We start from the raw sequence: 25,442 nt of genomic DNA, 5'->3' as shown, positions 1-25,442 counted from the left end.
CCCTCCCTCCCTCCCTCCCTCCCTTCCTTCCTCCCTCCCTCCCTTCCTTCCTTCCTTCCTTCCTTCCTTCCTTCCTTCCTTCCTTCCTTCCTTCCTTCCTTCCTTCCTTCCTTCCTTCGACTTGCTGCCCTAGTACTAGGATAGATAAATGATGATACGTGGGAGTGGGTGGGTGAGAAATTGGGAGAGAGGGAGAGGGAGAGGGAGAGAGAGGACGAAGTATTCATTCAGCCTTGAAGAAAAGACATGTCTGGACCCACATTTAATTATGTAATCTTGCAGGATCATTGTCACATTCTCTATTTGGTAAACTCAGACAAACTTTCTCGTATGACTCCCAAGAGAGGAGCAGTACCTTACATTTATACTAACGAGTTACATTTATACTAACAACTCCCATTAAGACCAGAGTGAATATGTGTGAGAGAGGTACTCAAATCACTTATAGGTTTCCCTATAAGTACCCTCACTCCCTTAAGCTTCAAAAACAAAGAAACAAAAAACAGTCCAAATTCTTTGTGCTTTCTTGTTCTTGTCTGAGTATCCATATCGCTAGAGATGGGCACGAACCATGCACACAAAGGCAGCAGCCTGGCTTCCCTGCCCTGCCTCCTCCAGGCACTGCCTCTGAGTGGGCACTCACTAGAGGAGTTTGGGCTTTGAAGCACCAAACATCTGTTCAGCGGATAATTTATTATTTACTGTATTTTGTATACTTTTATATCACCCACCTGATAATATGAGGTCACTCTGGGCAGTGCACAATAAAATGAATGTGTGGTTCATGCTCGTCTCTAATCCCTACCTAAATAACACATTTGTCTGTCACTGCAACTTTATGAAACTATATTCCATTTATTTAAGCCCTTCATTAGATTTGGTTATATTGATCTCTCTCACTGCTCCATATTTAACTTCCCTTTTCTTTATTATTAGTCCCTGTTTTGTCATATTTTTCTTGCAATATAAATTCCATTATTTAAATGCAATTGTTAGACCTAATGAGAGCCAACCCATTAAATCAAGGGGACTTAGATACATTCTGATGTAACAAATCCCATCCAGTGGATCTTCTCTTGCTGAGACAAACAGTTCAGTTTAGCCCCATGTATATGGATCGCATAAACAAAAGAATACATAAGGTAGGTATCCAGTGATCAGCATTTTAACCTTTTAAAACAAACAATAGGCATTAGAAACAAACACACAGGCTTCATAAACTACTCAGAATTTTTTATCTTGGATCCTGTTATTATTCAAAGGCGTTTATACTATTTATAGAATTGTTGCTAGGAAGCCCATTAAGAAGGTGCCTGTTTCCATATACAGTAGTTACCCTTATCCAATATCTTGCTAGATTATACCAACCACTGGGCATTGGCTATAATAACCTTCTCTATTTGCTTTATCAAGTTCTTGCAAGGCTGGACTTGCATGTGTGCGAAACCTGTGATCTGCACTAAATAAATAAAAACAGTGATTGATAAATTACACAATAACTGTGCTTTAATAGAGTATCACTTTTGCTTCTAATTTAAAGTTGGTGTTATGTTCTGTCTTAAGGCTATGTTTTAATAAGCTACTCTTCTGCACATTTTTTACATTTATAATAATAACCAAGCTTCTTTTCCCACTGCATGTTGATTGGAATCATATAGGTGTGGAGTAGAAGGATTTTTTCCAAACTTTGCAGGCAGAGAATGGAGAGTTTAGCCCTCTGCATACACCCCAGATCAGTTCTCAAATACATGGTAACCTCCCCAACCCTCATAAACACTCTCTTTCTGCTTACTGCCTGAAGCATTACAGCACTCATTCAGACAAGCTCAGTTTAAGTGTTAAGTTGCTTTCACTTTTTAAACAAATTGTGAGGTTCTAATCCGCAAGGTTTCTCTGCATCATCTCCATAATACCTCATCAGACCATTGAGCACAGTATGAGCTTGTACACAGTCCACTAACAATTGGCTTCTGATTGCGTCTGGAGCGCTGCTACAATGCCTTTGCTAACCTACATTGTGCTGATGTCCTATGGAGTAACATTCATAAAATCTGATCTTATTTCCCCTCTTTCTATGAGGTTGATTTTTAGGCTGCTGTGGATTGCTGCTGCTGTTGTTATCTTACAGTATAAACCTCTTTCCTCTTTATGGTTAGATAATTCTGCTTATCTCCTCTCAAGGCTAGACAAAATTATCTCAATATAGAATGTCTTCATCAAAGTTAAATAATGTTTCCTCAATAAACATACATTTTTATTTTATTTTTTTAAAAGAAGTCTGAGAGATGTTGAATTAATGATGCTTTAAATAGGAAAAAAATGAGCACACACAGAGAAGCACAGGCCACATTGCCAAACATGTCCAAGGCATTCTTTCTTTAAAATATTATGAATTATTCATCTCTGTTCCATACAGCAGAAACAGGAGCAGCACCCCACAACCCTTCCCTTGAAAGTTCAATATCAGTTGTTTTATATATACTAAAACATTTTCCATGTCAAACATCTATTTTTTAAAAACAAAATTAAAATTCTAAAAGAATTCCCTGTGGCACTCCTTTTTCACAGCTGTCATGCTTCTGTGGTTTGAAATAGCCAAGAATATGTGTGTGCGTGCATGCATTTGTGAGCGCGCACTTGCCTTAAAGTTAATTTATTAGTGTCTTTACCACACCCTTTAGTGTTCTTTCATTCACCTGCTGGCTATAGTTTTTCCTTCTATTGATGACAAGCTGATTTTCATACCTCTGCATTTCTCCTCCACCCCATCATAAAGTTGTCCCTTCCAGGATTAAACCTGATCATTTTAAAGCAAACAGCATATAGTTAATATAATCCCACTCCATTATATAATAGTATTATTGAGAGAACAAAGCATGACATTTCATATCAATGGAATGTTTTGCTCACAGCAATAAAATTAAAGCAGGGTTGTACTCCTCTTGAGAAGAGACAGGGGAGCATGAGGGAGATGGTGAACATTTAATATTTTTAATTATAGAAGAGGAATATTTCTCTTTCTAATTTTCTGAGCACAAAAATGGATCAAGGAGTTTCTCGGTAGCTGTCTTGGCAATCTATCACTCAACATGTTGTAGCAATTTTTTTTCAAATTTGTTTTTAGATCTGGAATGCTTGCGTGAGGACCTATTCTTTTTTTAATTTTGTGAAAGGAGACAAAACATGTCAGAACAGGTTTGTCATAGGTATAGGTGTGCTCATCTTGATTACTAGAATGGTTCAAGAAAGAAAAAAGGAAAAACAATTGCTCATCATTCCTTATTCTGCAGCCTAGCCACCTCTGCTCTTCTGCTTCACTGATTATCTACTGACATTAGTGCTTCCATTGTTTACAGATGGCACTTAGCACTTGTTAAGTCCCAGAATAATTCACCAACTTCTGTTTCACTTCTCCTGCTGGTCAACATTTTAAAACAGATGTAGGTAGCACAGTTGCATCATGATTTTGTTCTAAATCTAGAGCAAAGCAACTTTGTACGTTAAAATCAATTCTGCCTATTGTAGAGTCCTGTGTGAAAGGCATTTTTATGCTCTGAAACAGTAAGGAATCCATGTGTATTTTTGTAATGGGTGATGATATCGTACATATATTTCTTCCTGTGGGCATGTATATTATAAAGTCCAACATTGCATGTTGCTCCATTTTAAAAATTGACTGTTTTCACTTTTGGCATTACTTGCAACAAAATGTCTTGTGGTCTCTTGATGATGAACAAATTTGAGGTGCTACTCAACTCTTCTTCCACCTTCCCTCCCACAACAGATTAATACAGTTCCCGCTCTAAATATGGCTATATTTAGCATATTCCCCTATGGAATATTAACACTGATAAGAGAAAATGCTCAACATCAACATACAGCTTCCCAAAGGAAAAAAATAAAAAGAAAACCCACTCAGGTGGCCTGAAAGTTCCCAATGCTTTATAATTATTTTCCAAGCATATTAAAATATGCTTATTAGATTGTGTACAATTAAAGACCTGCAAGAAGAATACACAAGATATACACCAGATCATAGATTTGAGCCATGGAGCTGCTCAAGTTTAAAGGAATTGATTTGTAATCAGTGAATTTGCACAATAAGAAGAAATATTCCAAATAAAGTTACACCTCAAATAATGTTTTAATACACTGTTCAGCATTAATATCTGGCACTGCAAATAATCTAGAACTTCTTTTGCTGTTAGCATCTATTCAAGTACGTATATTAACTGTATGACTGAAAACATTACTGTTTTTGCTCTTAATAGAGTTTCCTGTCCTTACTTTCATCTACAGTTGCAAATCCTCATAAATGGGCCAAAACAAAAATCCTCCCTGCCACAACACTTTTTTGTGGGGGTCAATTCTGAAGGACGTTTCTGCATTATTTTTTTATATTTGCAAAAATACACAAAATGTATACCTATGATAATTACTGCCTGGTTGAATAGTCTAGTAAAAGCAGTGGTACAGAGCAGGTTGTTTGCATCTTTGTGACCTATCAGCCCGTCCTTTTTCTTCCTGATGCCTGACTGCACTTTTTTTTGTCAAAAGAAAAAGACAGTAGTTATAATCAGAGACATAAAGAACCATTATCAAAGAAAAAATGGGCCTGATCTTAGTCTTACATTGGTAATGAGATCCTGAATAGTGGTTAGTTAACGCATGAAAAGCTATCTTGTTATAATGAGATAGGTTGTCTTGACTGAAATGGAGTCAGTGGTCAAAGTTCTTCATATCACCACCTCCGACATAAAACAGGTTTTGGGTACAGAAGTAGGAAAGTACAAGAGAAAACCCTAAATTATGAGATTCAGCTTCATATGTATTTTAAGAGCTCCCACTCAGTTACTAGCAACAATTCTAATGAGAGACCATAGACCGCCCCATAAGTTGTTTAATCAAATATCAGAAAATAAATGGTGATATTTGATTATCACCATTAAATGGTGGCTTCTTGTTTAAATTACTGCAACAAATTTCAGGGTAGTGGTGCTTACCTCTGAAGTCTTAAATAGCTTGGGACAAGGATTATGGATTGTGCCAATAAATTGCACATTTTCTGTTAGGATCTGCCTTCAGAAGAGGCTGGGTGGGTGGGAACACAGTGCAGGCGGCACCATCTTTTGTCTTTTCTGATGCAGCAGCATCATATATGTGGAACACCATCCTCCCAGAAGACGACAAGAAATTGGGCATTCTGCGGGGGGAAGGGGGAGGAAGGATGGCCTTAGATCTCGTGGATCCTAAGGTCCTCTGTTCCCCTGGAGTGGGACCAATCCAGGGCCACTGGGTACACCAGCCAGCATGAGCTGGCATAAGCCAACAAGGTGATTGGTTGCCAAAAGACAAACATGGGCTGGGACCTCAGCACACAGTATTAACATGTTATCGGTTTCTAAATATGTCCTGAATGTTGCATGTAACTTGACCAAGAAACCAGCTCTCACATTTACTATCTGGTGGGTTGGATCAAAGATCTATTTTCATAGAAATTCACAGCTTTACAAAGAAGCCTCCACACAATTTTAGAGGTTTCCCTTTCCCCTGCATTACAGCTTACCTCTTCATACTCTTTATTTAGCCTACACAGAAAGCTGGTGGGGCTGCTGGAAGAGGAGGGATAGGGAGGTCCACTTCCAATAACATTACCTCTTCCACTTGGCTAAATTAGCCAATATTTTCCCCAAAAGATCTTAGTGTTCAGAGCACAGCTTTCCCCCATGCGACAAAGAAGTCAAAATAACCACCGGCACTTGCTCCATGTAGTCAAGTGAGCATTGGCTTTGTAGCAACTCTAGCTTTTGTCACTTGCTTAAATAATGCCCAGTCTATGTAGCCATGTGTCCTAGGAAAATTGTCAAGTGCACGTGTCAAGACACAATAGTAATTTGAATTACTCAGTACCTTAATGTTTTGATCAATCCAGTATACACCATGAATAGGAAAAGAAATATCTATATTAAAAAAGTAAGTGATCTATAGAGTCCAGATTTCTCAGTTAGTACGTGCTATGCTGGCAAATCATATTGCAGTATATCATGTTGAGAAGTATGATAAATAATTTTTGAGAAATCTGGTATCACTTACATGACTGATATTTGCCTGCTTGGAACTCCAGAAATTCTGACAGCTGTGGCACATGATTTTGGGGTGTGGGGAAGGAGGGGACCCTAGTTCAGAATGCAGGAGGTTCTAGACTCAGTCCTTGATACATTCCATGTCATAAAATGGATCAGGTAGCAGCCTGTAAAATGTTTTTGCCTCAAATCCCAGAAAACCATTGGCACTCATAATAGACAATACTAGGTCAAGCAGTAGGATGTACTTCCTATGCCCCTTGTGGGTATTCATATTATGTAGAAATGGAAGACTAACCAGGAGCATGGGGCAAATGAAAACCCTCTCATTTCTTTTCTTACAGCCTTACGCTGAAATGTTGAGCTTGGAAGGGAGAAACATGACTTTATGGCGATCAATACCAGGTAATAAAAAGCCGCTCAAGCTTCATGCAGATGTGCAGTCTAAATGTACATCACCTTTTCTATTAATACAGGATATTCCATATGAAAAGACACATTTTGTTTTTCAGTATTCACTAGCAATGGGACACTCAGGTTAATACGTTTTTCAAAAATCATGAAAGAGACTCCAACTTTCATTTTGGGGGGGGTTCTTCTGTGGCTTCCTAACAAAGAGCCTCTTAAACCTGAATATTTCCTTTTAATGAAAAAGAGGAATGCAAAAGTTTCAGACTCTTCTGTGATTCCCTCTTTCGTCTGTCAAATTGCCTCAGGAAATCATCTATCAAATAGTTTCACAAGGACTGCTTTCACCAGTCAATTAAAATGTCAGAGTTGGGGAGGTGGGATTTTTTGAAGCTGTAAAATGCCCTGTATTGGTTGTTGGAGCCCAGTAGGAGTGTTCTAAATCAGTCATTCGCAATGGGTGCCTGGCACATTTGAAGGGGGTCACAGACTAGAAACAGTTCTCCACACACCATCTTATAAGGTTCATTATGAGACTTACACAATGCTGATTCTGCCTATATTTCCTTCTTGTTTATGCCCATGGCGAATAAAAGGTTGAGAATGTCTGCTCTAAATCTCAAATTCCTCTTTGACCTATGCCCTCGCTTGCTACAAACCTTCTTTTTCTCTCCCTCTTGTTGAAGTTTTTGTGGCGTGTTCATGTGTAAGCAAATCACCTGGAAGGCTGGGAGATCCTGGAAATATGAAAGATGGGGATGAGATTGAGGTAAGGGTGATGAAGAAAAGCAGGAAGAACGACGGAATGGCCGGGGCAGACTCACTCCTGCTGAGAGGAGTTCTAGAGCCAGGAATTACACCTAGCATGGAGAAATGCTAACGACTTTTCCCACATCCTTTCTTTGTTTCTTTTTTTCAAGAATACTTTTTCTCATTCTTTTTTTATTTTTAAGGGCACCCTAAGCAGCCCTTCATGAGCAAAGGTTGAACAAAAAGTCCTAGGCTTCAGGAATATCGGTTAGGGTGGTGGTGGTGGCCAGCAGTTAGAATGTAGCATCAAAATTATAATAGTTTGCCTAAAGGTGTCATTTAGTTTCTCCTTCTCCTTCTAGGGAGGTACAGAACTTGAGGAGAGCTCTGCTCAGAGTGGACTTCCTCCCTCCCTCTTCTTTCCTCTTTTTCTTTTTGAATTGCATCAAAGGCAAAGGAAGATCTGTGAAACAAATGGGAGGGCAATAAATAGGGATAGGTTACTCAGTGGCATGGGCAATAGCGGGGTGGCGGGGTGGGGGGTGGGGAAAGAAATGTATACAATTTAACACCTCCAGCTCCAAGACCAGAAGTGTAAAGCTGCTGTCTGCTTGCACATTTCTGGCCATGTGGATCACAGTTTGCACTGTGCTTTGGAGTTTACAGTGGATGTGACTCTTGGCTACCTTGGCTGCACTTTGGTGGTGGGTTCTTAGGCTTTTTCACTACTAGCACCAGTAAACCAAATGGGGAAAACAAAACAGAAGAAACTGGACGAACTGGTCCATTTCGGGTTGAATGAAAGGACCAGCAGCTGTAACAAAAGGGGCACCCTCTCCAAAAACTGAAACTGAAACAAAAATGGACGTTTTCACAGTGCATATCCCCGGTATTCCCTACTGCCATCTGTTCTTAAGAATAATACCAAAGTAATGGCAACAATTCAGAGGTGTAAAAAGCAACATCTCCAAGCAGTGACTATCTGTGTCCTACTCATTTATTTCAGAGTAATCTGATATTACCAGTACTGAGATCATATTGTTGGATTACATGAAGTAACAATAGTCCTTACCTGCATGGGAATATTCTCCTTTACAACCTGACTGGGTGAGACTGGGATAAGTACGTTGCCCATATTAAAAAGTGGTCAAGATTTGGGTTCAGGTATGACATGGCATCCATTTGCCCTCAATGTGTTTTTATGAAACTAGCAAGTCAGAACAAAGCAGAACAATTGGAAATCAATTCTGCAGGGTAGGTTGGCACAATATCTTAGTAAACTGAGTTGAAAAGATTTTATTGGATTTGGATTACATTCAATATGCTGTTTACTCTAAAACATAAGGTTTTGTTTCAGAATTGGTCCTCCCTCTCTCTGAAACCCACTGCAGATTCTCATTAGAAGCAGCAGTTGACTCCACGTGCTATTTTCTAAATTTTACATTTAACATTCAAAGGAACTGTTATAGTCGTTGTTGTTGTTGTTGTTGTTGACTATTAATTAGAGGATGGAGAGATTAATGATCAAAATAAAGCTGCTGCTTTCTGGGCCAAGGTCTGAGTGTTCAGGGAACGAATATACACATGAAAATAAGGTTGACTTTTATTTACTTAACTATCTTCTTACCCTGAATTTTTTTGCTAACATTATTTTAAACATTTAAAGCCCTGTTTACAAGCAGACTCTGAAAGTAGCTTCAAACCATTATATCCTTAATTGAATTCCCCAGGAGCCCAGTAAACTCAAAGGAATAAGGAAAGATACCATAACATTTGCTAAATCATCTCCAAACATCTCTCACTGTGAAGTTGCATGACCTGTTACAAGCCTGAATTGATGATTGCAGCTGAACTGCTGAAACCTCTGTTATTGAGATGAAAATCGCACAAAATGCTGCCTATTTGAAATACACAAATTAAATCATACCTGCCTTCACTTTTTATCTCTAATTATAAAGAAGGTTTGCACAAAAGAAGAGTATATGCTGATGAGAAAGGGCCTAAAGGAGAGAGACCAAGAGAGATGTAACCTTCCTGCTACTCTCACATGCAAATTGGTAGGGAAGTGGGTCAATAAATTCCAAGGAAATAGTTTTGTGGGACATAGGAATAAAATGTATATAATGCTGGACAACCGTTCCCTGGGTATCTCTGAAAGCAATTTTCATCCAGACCTTCAAAAATAATAATAATAAAGTACATCTATTCCCTGCCACCATTCTCCCCTCGCTTTCTCTGTATCACATCCATAGAAGACAGATCACAAGGAAAAGGATATGTTAAACCATATCCCTGTTCACTTACCTGGCTTGTAAGTTATTCCTGGGGGAAAGAGGAATCCCTGCTGAGCTGCAGCAGCCGCTGCCAGTGTCCGCTGGTCGTGTGGAAAAATTGGGATCATGAGCGGAGGCATGTGACCCTGAACCTGCTAAACAGAAGAGAGTCTCTGATCAGAAAGAGCACAAATCTGTCTTGACAGATACCTCTCCAGCACTGATGGTTTGCTTGTGTTCACAGAGTCCCACTGAACCTTCTCCTTACCGTCATCCTTACCAACTTCGCATTATCACTTCAAAGCCCTGTGCTAACATTGCTCTTCGTCAGTGTCAAAGGTGCAACCGTTTTATTTGCTTGCATTTTTCCTTATTTCTCCTAGTTCTGTGTCATTTCTCTGCGGGTGCTGCACATGGCCTTAAAAGGGCATTTATTTGTTTGTTTGTTTGTTTACTTTTGTTTCATTTTGCCTTACACTTCAATGCTGTCCTTTCATTTGTTTTTCAAAATATTGATACAGCTTGTTATGCATTTCCTCAAATGAAACGGAATTTCTTGAGATTTAAGATGATAGCATCTTGGCTCCCAGGTAAACTAATATTGCTTGCCATACCTACAACCCCCCCCCCGTAACATCTAAATTGTTTGTCCATCTAAGTCACTCTTATAGTTTTAAGAGCTATCATGCAGGCTGGTAATTAAGGAGTGGCATCCAGAGAGCATTTGAGAATAAATCCCACTCTATCAAATTCCATTTGACCTTCATACGTGTTTTTAAAAGCAACTTAAAAGAAAAAAGAAATAAATTTTTAAAATGTGAAAATAGAAAGTTCTTTAAATCCTAGTCAGAGTTCATGTTGTGAGGCCAAGGTATTCACAGTTTCTTTCTCTGAAAATGCATCTCGCTAAAGATTGAATTTGATGGTATGCTTCTGTTTTTTCATTCATTTAGTCCATCACAGACTCTGAAATAATCAAGAATTTTGCAGATGATTACAGCAGAGTGAATGTAAACAGGTTTCTCGGAAACATAGCTTGAAAGTACAAGAAAAATTGCTGTACAACAAGAAAACGACTTCAGCCCCTTCTCCTGTTACAAATGAATGACATCAACTTCTATTAAAAAGTCAAAATGAACTCCAAGCAGTTTCCCTTTATTCTAAGTCCCAGAGAAAAAAAACACCACATTTTTTTTGCTGGTAAAAATCCATATGCTGACCTATGACACTGTTTAAATAGTGCCAAATTTTCTTGTCATACCCCTGTTCCTCTCCCAACATCTGATGCAGACCAGAAAGGCTACTGTGTGTGTAGTTCTAAGAGAGTTAATTTACCAACAACTCTTCTCTGGGGGAAAAGCCCTACGATGTAGGTTAATAAAGGTCAAACAAAATATAAACACTTTACAGTATTTTTCGGAATCCATTTCTCAGGAAAATCAACTTATAATAAAAAGGTCTTTGTGCAATTACTGCCATGGCACTCGGGCGTGAAAGAAAGTAGCTGCGAGCAGCCATATCTTTTATTTTAGCTGAGGTAAGCCCCGTTCTCTGTGTTAGCAACACATTTAACATGCTTAAATTGAAGTTGATCCCCTTGTGCCTAGTATCAACTTTTTTATAAGACCACTGAGCCTGTTGTACGATAATCTTTCCTACTATGTCCCTGCGTAAGCATAACACAGAAGAAACGGTGTTGCCTAATGTCAGGAAAGAAAAATACAGCATCTGGTCCAATCTGAAAAAAGGATATCTAACAATCTTTTTGAGAATGATAGGCAATCTGTAACAATGCTGTACAATATTTATATCGCCTTTTGTGGAATGATATAGCAAAGCAACAAGATGATGGGGAGGGCCATCCAGTTCCCAAGCAGAACTTTGGGCTTGTAGGACCTCAGCGTCTCTGCAACACCAAGCCCTCCCTGCTTGTTGGGGTGTGAGGCAGCTGTTTTCGTTCCATCTACCTTCCCTCCCCCTGACTTTTACTACCTGCTTGGAGAGAAGTGTATAAAAGTCACAGCTTGGGTGAGGATGCTATCATCAGCATTCCTGAACAGAGGAAAATAGAGGTGCTCTGTGTCATTTGCCAGGGGAGAGGAGTGTGGGGGCCAGGGAGACATCTGCTGTTGTGTCCCTCCACATCTCCTGGTGAACTTTGTCCTGTGGGACCTTGGCTTCTCTGCAGGACCAACTCTTTCCTGCTTGCTCGATCATGGAGCAGCTGCTTTGCTTTCTTTTCTCTTTCTCTCCCTGCGGTTACCACTTATTTGGAATGGAGTGTATAGGATGCTCACCTCTGCTGCGCGCAGAGGATCCCTGCACTGTGGGGACTTTTTGCTCATGCCTCCTCGAAAGAGATGGGCAGGTGAAGATATCTATAGGCACTTCAGATGTGGCAAGGCTGGGGGAGAAACTATGCAAAGGGCTTTATTAAACCTCCCCACCTGCCCTGGCTTGCCCTCTTTTGCAATCGGCAGCCCACCCACCTGCCTTGGGTTCAGTGTGGCTTATCTGGTTGCTTTCGGGTTGGATAGAAATTTTTGACCCATCTTACCAAATTGGCTGTACAGTCGATGGTTGTATTTTTGCCTATCCCATATTGGTTGCTCATGTTAAGGGCTGTTTGATGGTTTTAAATAGGTCACATTGGTGGTAGTGCAGAATAGGAAGTCAGTTTTTGGTGAGTTCCTAGTAGGCACACCAGGTGCTATTGCGCACAGCACAGCAGCAACTAGGATCACGAAATTCACTTGCTCTGATGAGGGTTGCATAAGGGGTCCAATTCGGTCATTGGTCATCTAAGTTCAAATATCGGATGGGTGGTGGCTGGGGAGGGAAGCCCCATTTTATCTGGCTGGGTACGAGCTGCCATGGGGACAGCTTGGACCAGGGGTTTGGGAATTGACCATTGGGGGCCAAAGAGAGGGTAGGAGGTACCCCTGGAGCCTGTCCCAGGTTTCCGCACTACATTCAGGCCTCTCTGCAGGTTGCAGATGGTTAAAATTTTAATTAATACAGTGGATCTACTTAACTCCAACACCTGTGTCTGTCTCTTTACTCTGGGAGTGGGTGGGCAAAGAGGGTTTTTTTTTTTTTGTTTTTTTTTTTTGTTTGTTTTTGGCGGGGTATGTTTTGTTATTGTTGAGAAGGAGAGAGGGATAAGGAAGAGGGGTCATATTAATATGGCCTGTGCCTGTCTGGCTGTGTTTGCTTTTGTCTTCTGAGGAGAAATTTAAGGAGAGGGATATTGTAGGAGAGCAACCATTGCAACTACAGAGGACAGGGGGAGATATGGTTTCTGGAGAACAACATTATGGGAGGAGGACAGAGAATAGAGTGCTATTTCCCTCCACCCCCACCCAAATTTGTCTCCCAAATTAAATAGCCTTGATAACCTTAATGGCAACCCTTAGGGTTGAATGTGTTGCTAAAGGCCAAACATTTAAAAAGGATGACAGCTAGCATCCAGGAGTTGATCCTGCATGAATATGCTGACCTAGCTTTCATTACAGAGACCTGGTTGGATGAACCTGGGGGAGTTACTCTCTCTCAGCTTTCTCCAGCTGAAGTCTCTGTGCAGCAGCAGGCCACATCTGAAGGGGAAGAGGAGTCGCAATGGCCTGTCAACATTCAGTCACTCTTACCAGGTGTCCTGTCCCACAGACTGTGAAGCTTGAGTGCATGTACCTGAGAGTGGGTACACCGGACATAATATGGATTCTGCTGGTGTGCTGCCCACCCTTCTGTACAACAGTCTCCCTAAGTTAGCTGAGCTAGACTCAGATGTGGTGTTGGAGTCACCTTGGCTTTTCCGGGGACTTCAACATTCATGCAGAGACAAGTTAATCAGGAGCAGCTCAGGACTTCATGTCTACCATGATGACTATGGGGCTGCCCCAAGTGGTATTTGGCCCAACTCATTTTGCAGGGCACACCCTTCACGCAAGGTCAGTGAAACAGTTATTTCTGCATCCCAGAACTGCTTCGATCAATTAGAAAGCTTTTGGAGACAACACAGAGATTCAGAAATCTCAGAACCTCAGGAGAGATTCCTGTGGCTTAACTTCTCCTCATTGTCCGTGTTTTCTGAGAAGAGAAATTGTCATGGAGCCAGAATATTCTGAACTCCCCTAATGCCTGGACATTATGATAGTGTGGAAACAAGGAAGCCACTCTGTCCCTTTTGATGGGAGCAAGCCATAATCTAATGATCATATACACTATATAAAGGTGTTAACACTGTGTAATGCTGATACCACAGTCCTGAATACCAAAGGTGTAAGCCACGAGCAAGACAGTGCCATCCCAAGTGACAAACATGATAAACATTTTTAACGATGCACATAGATTTGGCAGTTTGACCCAAGAACTTGGTTTCCTTTCTGGCTATGCTTGAAGTAAATACTGTACATATAGCCAAAGCTGTAACTAGAAAGGAGCAACTGGGGCTTTGCTCCAGAGCACAAAAATGTAAAGGGCACTGAAATCCAGAGGTGAATCTACTGGTGAATGTCAAGAAAATAAGCTGAAACCCCTCCCAGCCCTATTCACTTTGTAATTTCATTTTATTTTATTTGCAAGCACACGTTTTCTCTTTATTTTGTGGGGCACCCCACTCTCTCCCTCCTTTTTCACAGGGGACCTACTCCATGCCTCGTGGCAAAAAGGGATGGGAAAGGGTGCCATTTCTCCCAGGTGCCTAAATAGCTTGTTACACCTCTGGATATATAGCCTCGGGTCTTTTGTGTTAGAAGCTTTAGGGGACAAGGATGACCACCTTCATCAAACCACAGACACTTTCAGAAAGGTTCCTTGCTTCTCTGTTCCTGAAGCCTTTTTGAAAACCACAACATTAAAGGGGGCGGCAAAGAAAGGCTCCTTTCTTCCTATTCATAAAACTATGCATTGTTGCACCGAGGACACTTCTTTCTTTTTGTATCCTCTGTTAACTTGATGATGATGCCTTTTTATTTTTGCCATCTGCCCCGGAGCTTCATTAAAGATACATGAATGGACTAACTGGCCTGATATCTTGTGAGGAACAGGTGCTATTGTTTGTCCCTGAAGACTTGCACTAAAGATCTGACTCTGAATACTTGAGAAAGAGCATCTGCAGCAGTCAGTCAGAGAGCAACTTGGCAGAGCCTTTGCTATGTGCTAATGCGCAAACAGAGTGACACTCAAGGGGACTCGTTTTCTCTTTCATAAAGATTTAACTTTTTTCGCTTACATGATGGGAAATAAGTATTGAAATCTTAACAATCCTCTTTGTTTAACGTCTGTTGCTGAGCTGCAGAAGCAAAAGTATGAGGAGTCCCACATGTACGCCCCTAAAATAGAGATCTAAAGAAGGCAATCTCTGATGTTTCCTTCTTCATGTAAATTTTAAACATTTTAAAATGACATTATTGCAGTCGAAAACATTCCCCCCCCCCACAGCAGCCTTTTAATGTTTGTCCAATCCTGCTTTTGTCTGTTTTTCATTTCATTCTTTACAGACAGTTTTGGAAACGCTTCCAAATATTTATGTTTACATACAATTTTAAGGTGGGTTTCAGGATACATTTTTATATACTTGAGATCTCAAAACGAAAGCCCATTTGGAATACCGAAGACCACCTGAAGTACTCAGGACAAAGCTGATCAGGTGTTACAAATTGTCTATAAAAATTTCTCGGGACTAACGCTGTTCATTATAAAGCCTTGAATAATCCGACTGATTATTTGAAATTGTGACACAGACAATACTCTCAAAAGATGTTGGCTGCTGTAATCACTCATCTGTTGCAAAGTTATTTATCCTTACTCTTGTACAGCAAAGGCAACAACAAAGAGTATAATGAACAAGATGCTGAAACACAAAACAGAGACAAAACTTTTCTGGATACAACAAATAAGGACATTTAATAGAAACATTTTTCTATCTATCCTTGGCAGGATCTCAGCCAGGACAGCATTTCCTATTACGCTCAGCATGAGATATTATTTATCTTCATCCCTGTCCGATTTTCTTACTGTCTAGCTAAAGAATGCAAATCTCTTGTGGCCAATATTAAAGCTATACAGTGTGTGTATTAGCCTAAGAAATCACCAGCAATTGGAAATGCTTCCCAATCAATTATTACCAATCCAACTAATGCTGAAAGGAATTATAGTGGGAAAAGAAGGTTGAATGGTCTGCTTTTCAACTAGGCCAGAATCAAGTTAACCTGTTATCTGTTCCCTGTTTTAATAACATCATAATTCATTTTGTCCCTAAAGAGTCTAAGGTATTTCTGTTTTCCATCCATATTCTAGCCAGAATTGTTTGGACAAAAGCTGTCAAGACAGACTTGAATGGTCAGCCTCTTCTATCTCCAAGGTTTCAGCCAAGCACAGGAAGAGGACGGTATCTTTTCAATGGCCTGCCATTTCCAGCTCCACTGACAGCTTTGGCCTGGATCAAGTGACTTTGCACAAGACTAATATGAACCTAGTCAGAGTAGAATTTGGAAATAGTCATCTTTAAAAATGAGCTGGATGGCGTTCAGCCCCTCTTCAAACACCAATTTCTGGTCCATTTCTGCAACATCACATAGATTACTCCAGTGCTTTGTTTATTTTAACAGCAATGAGGTAGCTCTAAGTGTGCTCCACATGAGTAACCCATACTTTTAATATTATTTATAGTGTGCATGTATTTACCTAAGATGGATTTTAGAAACTGGTCACGTGATGGAGGAGTACTTGTTGAATACATTTAAAATGTTTGGTTCTAGTTTCTGGGTCATAGTTTTGGTAAAGGAGGGTGTCTAAAAACTTATTTCGAATGCTTCAAACTAGTGAATGGACATAAGATAAACGAGAAAAAAGTATTACCTCTTCCTTACTAAAACCCAGCACCATAAATCTATCTATGGTATTGTGGGGTGAGTTATTTATTTGTCCCTACCTTGGATATATGACATAATTCTGGGAAGGGGTATAGCAACAATGATGCATTATCATACTCATCTCACTGTCACCGTGCAGCAGAAACCAATGATGTGATGAGTGCTGCAAAGCTAGTTCATCCAGGTCAGAAACAGACATTAGAGACAGTCCAGCATTAGAGCCAAAAAGCATATTAATGTTGCAGACAGGTGACTGAGTCAGTTTTTCCTGTGTCTGTGGAACCATACTTCAGAGGAAACCTGTGCCAAAGTCCTAAAGATCATTCATAAAAAATGGCAATTTGCATTTGCTCAAAGGCAAGAGAAACTCCTGCTCTCGCACTCTGACACTTGCATTAGTTAAAGATTTTCCTTTCCTAATAACACATTATCTCTAATGTCGGTTGCTGACCCCTACACACGCTACCATCACAATTTCACTTAAAATGAATATAAATGCATTGTTTTTGTTTCCTGTTTCTTGTGGGGACCTGTTTAGTCAGTCAGTCAGATTGTACCTGGGAACACAAAAGGCATTTTATAATGCTGAAAGAATGAAAAAAAAAGATTAATTAGATTACTTCAGTGTGTTTTATGTTTGAAGAAGCAGTCACTAGGAGGGAAGGGGAATGTCTCAGCTATAAAAAAATTAATAAAACATTTCATGCAAAATGAATTTATGGTTCATTTGGAATTAGAAATCTCCTTCTTTCTCAATCCATACAAATGCATAATCTTGTCAATTAAATATTATTGTTCAGGTCTAGTAGTATGTTAAAATCACTTTAAAGTGCAACTAAGGAAAATTCATGTGTGTTTATTACTCCTTATGGGTCTATTAATGGGCATTTTATTCAGATTTGTGTTGTAAAATCTGCATAAACTCAGCATATTGTTATCCCCAGGAGTGCATTTGTTTGGTTAAAGCATAACAGCAAATCTTGGTTACTACAACTTTGGAAAAAGTCAAGAGGGCTAAAAGAATCTCACTTTCTAATCAGATCCAAACAGTTCATGACTTTAGGAGTGAAAATATGACTATTATGCAAATTGCCACAGCCAGTGGTCACTCTGCAGTGACAGAAGACAGAACAAGTCAATTAACTCAGATATTCTACACAACTAGTGAAGGTGTATATGTTTCTTCTTTCCACTGTGCCTTATTTCTTGAGAAGCATACAAAACATATTGCTTTCTATGCAGAGTTTACATTCAAACATATTGGCTGTGCATATTAATAATGTCAATCTATGTAATTACAGGTCTAACTTTGTGATAGAGGGATGAACCGCACCCCAAAAGGTTTGCCTCTGTCTTAACACATTTTCTTTAAATTACGTTGGTGTCAACTTATATAAAACACAAGGTTTTTAATTTATGACTCTGCTAATTATCACAATTTACACAGATTGCTCTGTTCCAACCCAAGACCATGTCTTCAATCTGTACCGTAATTCAGGAGAAACTGAGCACGTAAATCTTTTCATATTTTGTTGATATAAAAGAAAATACCACATCTACCAGTAACATTAAGAACAGACACTTGAGGTCTCATGTATTTACTGAAACTCAAATAGAATGACTAACTTTTTAAAAAAGCTACACATACATATTTATTATCCATCCAAGCATACATTGTATTGACATGTATATTACCTGGGAAGTTGACTGCATATGTGCATTTCTAACTCATGCTACTCTGGGAAGATCTAAAGAAGGAATATGGTATTTTGGCAAGCCTATGGGTTGATTTTTCTGCCCTCAGGACCCTCAAGAAGCTGCAGAAGAAAACCCAAACTTTGGTGTTCTATCAATGCACCTCTGTTGATCAATTTAAAAATAAAGGCTCCCAAAAGCTGTAATTCATTTTCTTCATCTTTATTTCTGGAAAAAAGTTGGGCCTAGTGAGGGCTGGGGGGTCACAAAATGGGTAGGGAGACCCTGTGACAAGAGGGCCACACACTCCCCACCCTAAGCTACAGAATGGAACCACTCCTGTTAAGCCAAGAGGTGGTTCTTTCTAGTCACTTGTCCTTCAAAGCCAACTGTGCTGCTGGGGTAAAAACCTCAGACTTTTCACATTCCTCACATGATCCCATGGTTACAGGGCTTAGGGGATTCAACCATGCAGAAGTACTTCTTGCACAATTGTGGTAACATGTAAATTTATTCTATAAAATGTACATAAACATTTTGCTGAAATCAATGGGATTTACTGCCAATTTGATGCATTTAAAACCCAGTGGCAGACTCTCTAACTATTGGCCTCCCACTGATTACACAGTCTTTCAAAGAGAAACAAGACTTACTTCATCTGTAATATTGTGACAACACTAACATTAAAATTTATTGCATTACAGTGCATGCTAAATAAATAGGTAATTATTTTCACAGTACTCATGTGGATAATATTTTTGTCATATGTTGCCATGCCAAATTAAACCTTAATGTTGCACTTTCTAGCATCATACAAAGTGGTTGATGCCTGCAGGATCACAGGTTGCAATCCTATACCCTTGGACCACTAAACCTAATATGAATTACTTCTGAGTAGACATGTCTAACATTGCACACTAAGACGCCCTTCTAAGAATGGAATAGGAATAGAAGATAAACTCTTCTCGTAGCCCCTCTCTGCTTCCTAAATCTACACTGGAGGTTGGAAGTCCACCAAGAACAGATTTGGGGAGTAAGAGAAACTGCAGATGGGAGAAAGGAAAGGGAAATCCCCACTGTGCATGTGAAAGTTCACACGGGTAACCTGGGCTGTAGCCATGAGTCTTCCAGATCTGCTGCTCTGACATTCACATGCACACTGAACAGTCAGAAACCACTGCAATATAAGATGAGGGAATAGCACCCAGCAGCTAGGCTGTTGTGGACAACAACCACAAAAATAGGCCTGTGCCCCAAGGCAATTGTTTGAATGATGGGAGAGAAGATGTGAAGATATCCAAGAAGTAAGTTTGCAACTGGGCCTACCTCCTATGAAAGAAAACGAAAGCCTAATTGGGAAGGATTCATACAACACTGTTTTACTTTGCCTCCATTGCAGCCCCTTTTGGATTGAGCACAGCCACAAAAGAGGCATCTAACACTCTACAACTACTGCTCAAGTGTATCATCACACAAGCTTCAAGAGTAATGTGACATGAACCATTTGTAAAATGCTATTATTATTATTATTATTATTATTATTATTATTATTATTATTATTATTATTATTATTATTATTATTATTATCATCATCATCATCATCATCATCATCATCATCATCATCATCATCATCATCATCATCATCATCATCATGCTGGTTATTGTAATGCCATCTATGACACCACAGGAGCAGTGCAAGTCCAGAGCCTCAAGTTGTCTCAGACCTGACTGAAAACAGGATTGGAAAAGGGCATTATGTCAACCAACTCAGTGAGGTTATGAGGATAATTTAAGCTTTTGAACAGAACTGAATTCTGCTTGTGCAATGGTGCCAATGGTTCTGCATACCACATCTTCCATCATTCACTCTAGAATCAAAACCACAGTACTCTACTCCTTTCCACATTCATCAGCTTGCTCAGACAGCAATAAAGACTTATATCCTGAGCGACTAACTGTATTGTGACTACAGTTTCCACAGTGAAACCCGTAGACACCTCTAGATAGAATTGTAACAATGAAGCTTTGTCCAGCTGTTTCTATTTCCCTGCTACTACTGCCAGACCTTATCTGCCCAGGAAATGCCTGTTTTAACTGACAGGTAAGAGATTAAATCTACAGCTGCTGAAACACAATCTCCACTGTTAGATAGGCTTTCACTGAAAAGCCCTGCAAACACATAATTTGTTTATGTTGTACCAGCAATCTTTGACAAAGCAAAATGTCTAGCTGAGACAAATGTGGTTAAACCCATTTATTGTATTATTTCTGCTACACAGAGCAAGCTCTTAAAACAGAGAAACTAGTCAAGGCACAAAGCTTTAGCTGTCTAAAGAAATCAAGAATAGATGACTTCTTGTTACACTAGTTTCCTTTTACACAGCAAAGCGTGCTCCCTCCTGGAAAACATCCACTGCAATTTTTTTTTGGGGGGGGGTTGCTTTTTTCACAAGCTTCAATGATACTTATGCTTGCAGCCTGCAAGATTTGTTTTGTTTCTGTCAGTAGGAATAATGAAGCCATTTTTATAATTAGAAATTTTTAAAATGAGAACTGCTTCTTTCTCTGTGTATAAATATACATATACACATGTGTTGTTGTTGCTGTTGTTGTTTGTAATGTCACTAGACTGGGACAATAGCATTTTTCTCCAATTCTGTCCAAAAAATAAGACAGCTGCTCTATTTGCTCTAAGCAACTGCCAGTTTAACTTAACTCTTACCTCTAACATAGCATGGAGTCGAAAGACCACAGTCCAAACTAATGTACTTTAGAAGGAGCAAGCTTAAGTGAGTGACTCTAGAAATCTGGAGAGTGTTAATATGATATAAGATTGTTTTCAATTTATATCCAAATCAAAATCAACATCATTACATTCAATGGGGACTCTATCTTATTTCTCCCATTCTACATCACACTCCCACTGTTATTCCTTAGCATTTGTTATCATACTCACAAAGAGATCAGTGCCAAAACATTCCAAAGAAAATAGCCTTCCTATCTGCCAGAACCTCAAATTCTCCTTGTAATACAGATGTCCCTGAAGATATATGTGTCAATGGGACAGTTCGAAACAAACACACTCCCTGGAATTGCTCTTATCTTTACCAGATGAAAAGTCTTTTAAAACCAAATCATTAATATTAGGTACTGCATTTTGAGCTCCGGTATTACTCCTAATTATAGTAGTCTCAACTGGTTAGTGCACAGGGTTGTAGCCAAAACAGGGCAACTGAAACATGAGGGAAAGTACATTCATGTTCAAGTGGGTTCCAGAGTTTATAGGAATACACCAAAAACATCAAAGTCCTCTACTCGAAGGAAGGAAGGAAGGAAGGAAGGAAGGAAGGAAGGAAGGAAGGAAGGAAGGAAGGAAGGAAGGAAGGAAGGAAGGAAGGAAGGAAGGAAGGAAGGAAGGAAGGAAGGAAGGAAGGAAGGAAGGAAGGAAGGACGGACGGACGGACGGACGGACGGACGGACGGACGGACGGAAGGAAGGAAGGAAGGAAGGAAGGAAGGAAGGAAGGAAGGAAGGAAGGAAGGAAGGAAGGAAGGAAGGAAGGAAGGAAGGAAGGAAGGAAGGAAGGAAGGAAGAAGCCCAAAGATACAGGGAGGATCTTGTGCAGAAGCCACAGAATGTAACAGGTTGGGGAAACATCCTTCTTGTAGGGAATGGTTGGCTGAAACCCTGAACAGGGTGGAAAATAAGCTGCAAGATTTTGTTTTGGGTCCCACTTGTTATTTCCTAAAAACAATCCCATCATTTCATCTAGAACAAGGGTGAAAAACTTACTGAAGGTCAAAGAGGCACACTGAGCTAATTTTATTGCAGTAGCTTTCTATGGCTCTCCCATGACTCGCTATCATTGACTATCCTTTTCACTTCCATGGGCAGGAGGACATCACAGACCTCAGTGGTCATCATGATCCCAGTGGTTATTCCCTGAAATCTCCGCAGTCATGCCAAAAAACACAACTCTCAGATGATGCTCTCTGACTCCATCCCCTAGCCTGCCACAGCCATGGCATTTCTAGGTAACACAGTAGCATGCATTGTCAAGGTGTTTTCTGACAGTGCTCCTTCCTTTCAGCCCTGTTGCTTCCTGGGGCCAATTTGTCTGAAGGAAAGAAGTGAAGAAAGGAAGAGAGGAAAGTGATCCTCTCATTGTGGGACCTATACTGCAGTGTTTTAAGCCAACCGCCAAATAGTTGTTTGTGGCAGTACTGCTCCTTTTGTTGGCAGCAATAACAACATTGTAATTTTATCATTAAGAGCAGTTCACCAAGGATCTGGGGTTTCCACCATCTGTATGTTGCCCACACCTGATCAAGAATGTCTAGCATGCAAGAGAAAGGCCTGAGTTGCACATGGAACTTTCAAAACATCTGGGGCTTTCCACTGCCATTCCATGGCAATGAAATGGACAAAGAAGCTATTGGTTTCACAAAGAGTTCTTTGTATGTATCAGAGACCCAGACAACCTTGGGCTACATGGCCAAGGTCAAAATAATGAACATCCACTTCCTAGATGTGCTTTTCAATGTCTTTATTCTGCAAAACTCTCTGAATCTTGGTTCTATGTTCTGAACTTTTCAGTGAGTTCAAAGACACGTGCCAACTAAAAAAAATTTCAGGAGTGAAATGCACAGATGGAAAAATACTTCCTACTCATAGCCAAGCTTGAAGATGTTATTTATGTATTCATTTAAAATTCAAAATTACTTTTAAATTGCCTTTAAAGTCAACAGCTCTATATTTTTCATGTATTTGTACAATAAATGTTGGAAAAAAAACCCAATTTGCAAACAGAAGAATTTTTGCTACAAGAACAGTGTGCATAATTAGGAAGCATTAAAAACTTTCATCCTTTAGCTTTCTTCCCTGGAGCCCTGAGGCCAGGTCCCACCCATCTTCCATCAAACAATTTTTTAAATAATTACATTTTAAATGCAACTTTATCTGTAATATTCACCACTGGATTTGAGAACTAGCACGGGAGCTGTCATTCACAATGCTGCATCTGGCAGAATCTTTTTTTTAAGAAAAAGTATGTAAAAAATGGGCTGAATCCATGGGGAATCCCTCAAACAGCATGGATAATGAGGGGAATCCATAACAGATATAAACAAACCCAGAAAGATGTCTGTGGCCAGCATCATTATGTAAGATGCATCGGCATATATTTGAATGTTCGGCTTCAAACTTGGTGTCTATTACATTCATTCAATCACAATGACACAGTCAGATAACAAACAAAGCTTGTGTTTGGGTTGGTGGGGGTATATTTGGGAGTGGAACTAAGTCACTGCAGTGCCTTAAACCAGTGGTTCTTAACCTTGGGTTACTCAGGTGTTTTTGAACTGCAACTCCCAGAAACCCCAACCAGCACGGCTGGTGGTGTAGGCTTCTGGGAGTTGCAGTCCCAAAACACCTGAATAACCCAAGGTTAAGAACCACTGCCTTAAACCTTGTGGTGAGGCAATGTGAGCTTTGCTGTGTATGCCACATAGGACAGTAATTCTATATGAGAAATTAGGCATCCATCCTTTGCAAGAAGCGGACACCTCTCCCACACATTCCCACTTCCAGGACTGCATCTTTCATCCCAAAGCCATATTCCAGTTCCATGCACAAGGGACATCTGGGAAGATTCACACTAGCAATTAGAGAACAGTCCTAGTCTAATGGCTTTGACACACACCTTCCCATGTTTTTTAAACATGAGATTCATACAGTATTTCCAGAAAGGATGCAACAATAACAATCTTTCTGGTAATTATTAATTTCACTGTAGAACAGATTCAATTAATATGCTTAGCTTGTTAAAAATGCATTTTATTCACCTCAGGGTATAGTATTAGCCTGTGTATTTGCTCTTTTCCATCTTTTTCCCCTTCTTCTCCGGGTCTTGTTTAAAAATTCTACTTAGGCCAAGATATTAATCATTGTGTGAAAGAATCTACAGAAACAGCTGAAGTGCCTTTCATCTTTTTTTTTACCTTTTTTATTCTCTAAAACAGAAGCAAGTTAGATTTTACTTGTACTTTTATAAAAAGGTATCAGAAATAAAATAAAATAAAAAGTAAATTAAGATAACAAGAAAGGGGAGTAGCCTTAGGGTACTAGCATAGAAGCATATTGCCAGTTTATAAATCATTGTTCTTACTGAGTTCCTTAGGTTAGAAAGTGATGGAAACAAACAGATAAACCTGGTGACAGCTCACAGTACAAGGCAATCTTTAGACATTACTTACTGACTGACTGACTGGCTGGCTTACTTACTTACTTACTTGCTGATTTATTTATTTACAGTAGTACCTTGACTTACGAACATCCCTACTTGTGAACAATTCGAGTTATGAATGGCTCCGTTTGCAAAAAGTTGCTTCGACCTGCGAATGGAGCCTCGACTTACGAACCAAAAAAAGAAAAAAGAAAAGAAACCCTTTCCTGCCCTTTTTTTGACCTATGTTCACCTTAAGTCAAAAGAAGAAAAAATTTAAAAAAACTCCCCCCCTAGTGGTAGAGTACGGATTAACCGGCTTTGCTTTAGTTCCTATGGGACCAAATGCCTCTATCTACGAACAGCGCCTCAACATATGAACAAAAACCAGCAGATATGGATTAAATGGTTTTCAATGCATTCCTATGGGAAAGTTTGCCTCGACTTATGAATTTATCGACGTATGACTGCCAATCCAATATGGATTAAGTTCATAAATTGAGGTACCACTGTATTATATTTTTATGCCACACCATCTAGTGGCCTTGCCAATACTCTGGGCAGTTTCCAACAGTAAAGTGAACAAAGATATAATATATCAATATATCTCAAAGATATATTTTCTTTGAGAGATATATTATACAGAGAGAGAGAGAGAGAGAGAGAGAGAGAGAGAGAGAGAGAGAGAAACAAAATAACAGATTTAAAAATTAAGATGGCAGCAATGGACAAGATAATGTTTACAGGGTAAAATTGTCAACATTATTTCACATTATGTGAAATGGCAGGCATAGTGATATTCAGAAGTGCCTATGAAAGAAAGAAAGAAAGAAAGAAAGAAAGAAAGAAAGAAAGAAAGAAAGAAAGAAAGAAAGAAAGAAAGAAAGAAAGAAAGAAAGAAAGAAAGAAAGAAAGAAAGAAAGAAAGAAAGAAAGAAAGAAGGCCAAACCCCAAGCATGCCTTATAGTTATAAATACCTTTAATCATTCACATTCCTGAAAGCAGTTCTCTGCACAGGCAGAAACTCCAAACAGCACCCATCCCCGCTAATTAACATGAGACACAAGACTTGTGGAATCCAGCAGTATCATGCTCTGGCAGAGCTCCCTTTCATTCCAGTTAGGGTTATGCAGCT

At 39.6% G+C, this 25,442-nt stretch overlaps 1 protein-coding gene across 22 annotated transcripts in view; it reads right to left on the bottom strand.

Annotated features, from left to right (window-relative positions):
* SOX6 (SRY-box transcription factor 6) overlaps positions 1 to 25,442 on the bottom strand; it is a 561,796-nt gene that overhangs the window by 113,043 nt on the left and 423,311 nt on the right. For 12 of the 22 annotated variants that reach the window (XM_072985711.2, XM_078383892.1, XM_078383895.1 and 9 more), the window contains one exon: positions 9,546 to 9,669. In XM_072985711.2, coding sequence (XP_072841812.1) covers positions 9,546 to 9,669 — 124 coding nt within the window. The remainder of the gene's footprint in view (positions 1 to 9,545; positions 9,670 to 25,442) is intronic. The other 10 variants (XM_078383897.1, XM_078383898.1, XM_078383900.1 and 7 more) reach the window with 1 other exon arrangement.

This window comes from Pogona vitticeps, chromosome 1, assembly GCF_051106095.1.
Source record: "Pogona vitticeps strain Pit_001003342236 chromosome 1, PviZW2.1, whole genome shotgun sequence".
NCBI lineage: Eukaryota > Metazoa > Chordata > Lepidosauria > Squamata > Agamidae > Pogona > Pogona vitticeps.
Note: the sequence above shows the minus strand (reverse complement) of the source record. Positions and strands in the feature narration are given on the sequence as shown.